Source organism: Apis dorsata, unplaced genomic scaffold, assembly GCF_000469605.1.
Source record: "Apis dorsata unplaced genomic scaffold, Apis dorsata 1.3 scaffold_73, whole genome shotgun sequence".
In the NCBI taxonomy this organism is placed as follows: Eukaryota; Metazoa; Arthropoda; class Insecta; order Hymenoptera; family Apidae; genus Apis; species Apis dorsata.
Window position 1 is genome coordinate 391,289 of NW_006263371.1, and position 2,090 is coordinate 393,378.

Genomic DNA, 2,090 nt, shown 5'->3' on the forward strand with positions numbered 1-2,090 from the left:
TTGGTCGGCGGCTCCTCGATCCAGGGCCCGGAGGAGCCGTAATGGGCGCATACGTAGAGCAACACGCAGATATTGAGCACCACCGACACCCGTAGTGCCCAATTTCTACGCAATATGCTCAACATGCTCATTCTCCACCAGGACCTCCACCCCCTCCAGGACCACGGGGGAGGCCTTGTCGAGGTCGTGGCCAACGGCCGTTCTTCTACCGTCTTCTTCCGTCCACCTCNACCCCTACGGGGCCCGTCGTGCTCCGCGATCAGGATCTGGGCATGATTCCGGCCAGTTTCGACCCCCTCCCTCTCGATCCACCTCTGAAAATTAATTTGTCCATTGGATTGGATTTGAATTGGATCGATGCTTCAATTTTTCTTCTCAAATTTTTTTTTTTAACATGAGAAAATATTCGAAGAAATAGATCCTAAAGATTTTAAAATTGAATATTTCGATATATTCGTATAACATTTAACGATTGATCCACCTCTGAAAATTAATTTGTTGATTGGATTTGAATTGGATCGATGCTTCAATTTTTCTTCTCAAATTTTTTTTTAACTCGAGAGAATATTCAAAGAGATAGATCCTAAAGAAATTGAGAATAAAGAATTCTAAAGAAATTGAATATTTCGATATATTCGTATAACACCGATCGATCCACCTCTGAAAATTAATTTGTCCATTGGATTGGATTTGAATTGGATCGATGCTTCAATTTTTCTTCTCAAATTTTTTTTTTAACTCGAGAGAATATTCGAAGAGATAGATCCTAAAGAAATTGAGAATAAAGAATTCTAAAGAAATTGAATATTTCGATATATTCGTATAACACCGATCGATCCACCTCTGAAAATTAATGTGTCGATTGGATTGGATCGATGTTTCAATTTTTCTTCTCAAATTTTTTTTTTAACGCGAGAGAATATTCAAAGAGATAGATCCTAAAGAATTCTAAAGAAATTGAATATTTCGATATATTCGTATAATACCGATCCACCTCTGAAAATTAATTTGTCCATTGGATTGGATCGATGTTTCAATTTTTCTTCTCAAATTTTTTTTTAACTCGAGAGAATATTCGAAGAGATAGATCTTAAAGATTCTAAAGAAATTGAATATTTCGATATATTCGTATAACACTTCTTCTCTTCGTCCAATGCAAATTTAAATTGCTCGTAAATAAGCGCGCACTGTACTTTCGTATTGACTTGTAAAAACTTGCAAAGATGTTTTACGAATATAATATGTATGAATTAGCATACGAGAAAAAGAAGAGGATTTACAAATAACAGGTAGATTCTTAATATTAACGATTTTGCATTTAACTATTAATTCCTACTACGTACTCCGTCGATCTGTGCGATGAGGCCATTGCAAAAAGAGAAAAAAGAAAAACTCTAATCAATCACGTATACATCGTTGTCACACCGAAGGATCGAGGCTAACTGATAACTTGTTGACAATCCTTTCAACGAGTCTCGAGAGGAGGATCACGATTTACGTTTGCGCAAGAGTACGGTGAAATCGAGATTCGTTTCTGGAGATCGTTAAATCTGTTATTAGGCCGGTCATTTCTTAATCGGCGGACTACTTTGGCCACGGAAAATCAATAAGGACGGGTTAATTTTAGCCCGCGAATGCGGAAAGATCGGGCCGATATCCCATTTGTATCATGGACAGAAATTATCCCGGCAAATATAAAACTTAAAACCGAATATAAAATTGTTCATAAAAAAAACGCAACTAATATCACTAACCGCGAAGCTAATTACCGAGTTAAATCGCAAATATATTAAATTCCCAATTGTACATATCCAGTACTTTACTTTACTCCCTCATACATGTATTCATAAATTCAAATTACTTTTTCAACGATTAATCCCAAACTTTAAAATCAATATTAACTGCACAGGAATTATAGATATCTCTGCAAACTCTGTGTTAATCATACAATATTCCACGGATGGAAACGCTCACAAGCCAAGAGTTTACAACTGCAACTTACAAGTAAAACACTGAGTCTGAATCTAAGCCAACGTCTTCTCCCTCCTCAACTGGTATTATCTCAAGCTGCTCTTTGAAGCTATATATAT

At 36.5% G+C, this 2,090-nt stretch overlaps 1 protein-coding gene across 1 annotated transcript in view; it reads right to left on the reverse strand.

Annotated features, from left to right (window-relative positions):
• LOC102676588 (beta-1,4-glucuronyltransferase 1) overlaps positions 1–167 on the reverse strand; it is a 12,856-nt gene extending 12,689 nt beyond the window's left edge. The window contains exon 1 of the mRNA XM_031515478.1: positions 4–167. Coding sequence (XP_031371338.1) covers positions 4–131 — 128 coding nt within the window. The 5' untranslated portion in view covers positions 132–167. The remainder of the gene's footprint in view (positions 1–3) is intronic.
• Between the last annotated feature and the right edge of the window lie 1,923 nt (positions 168–2,090).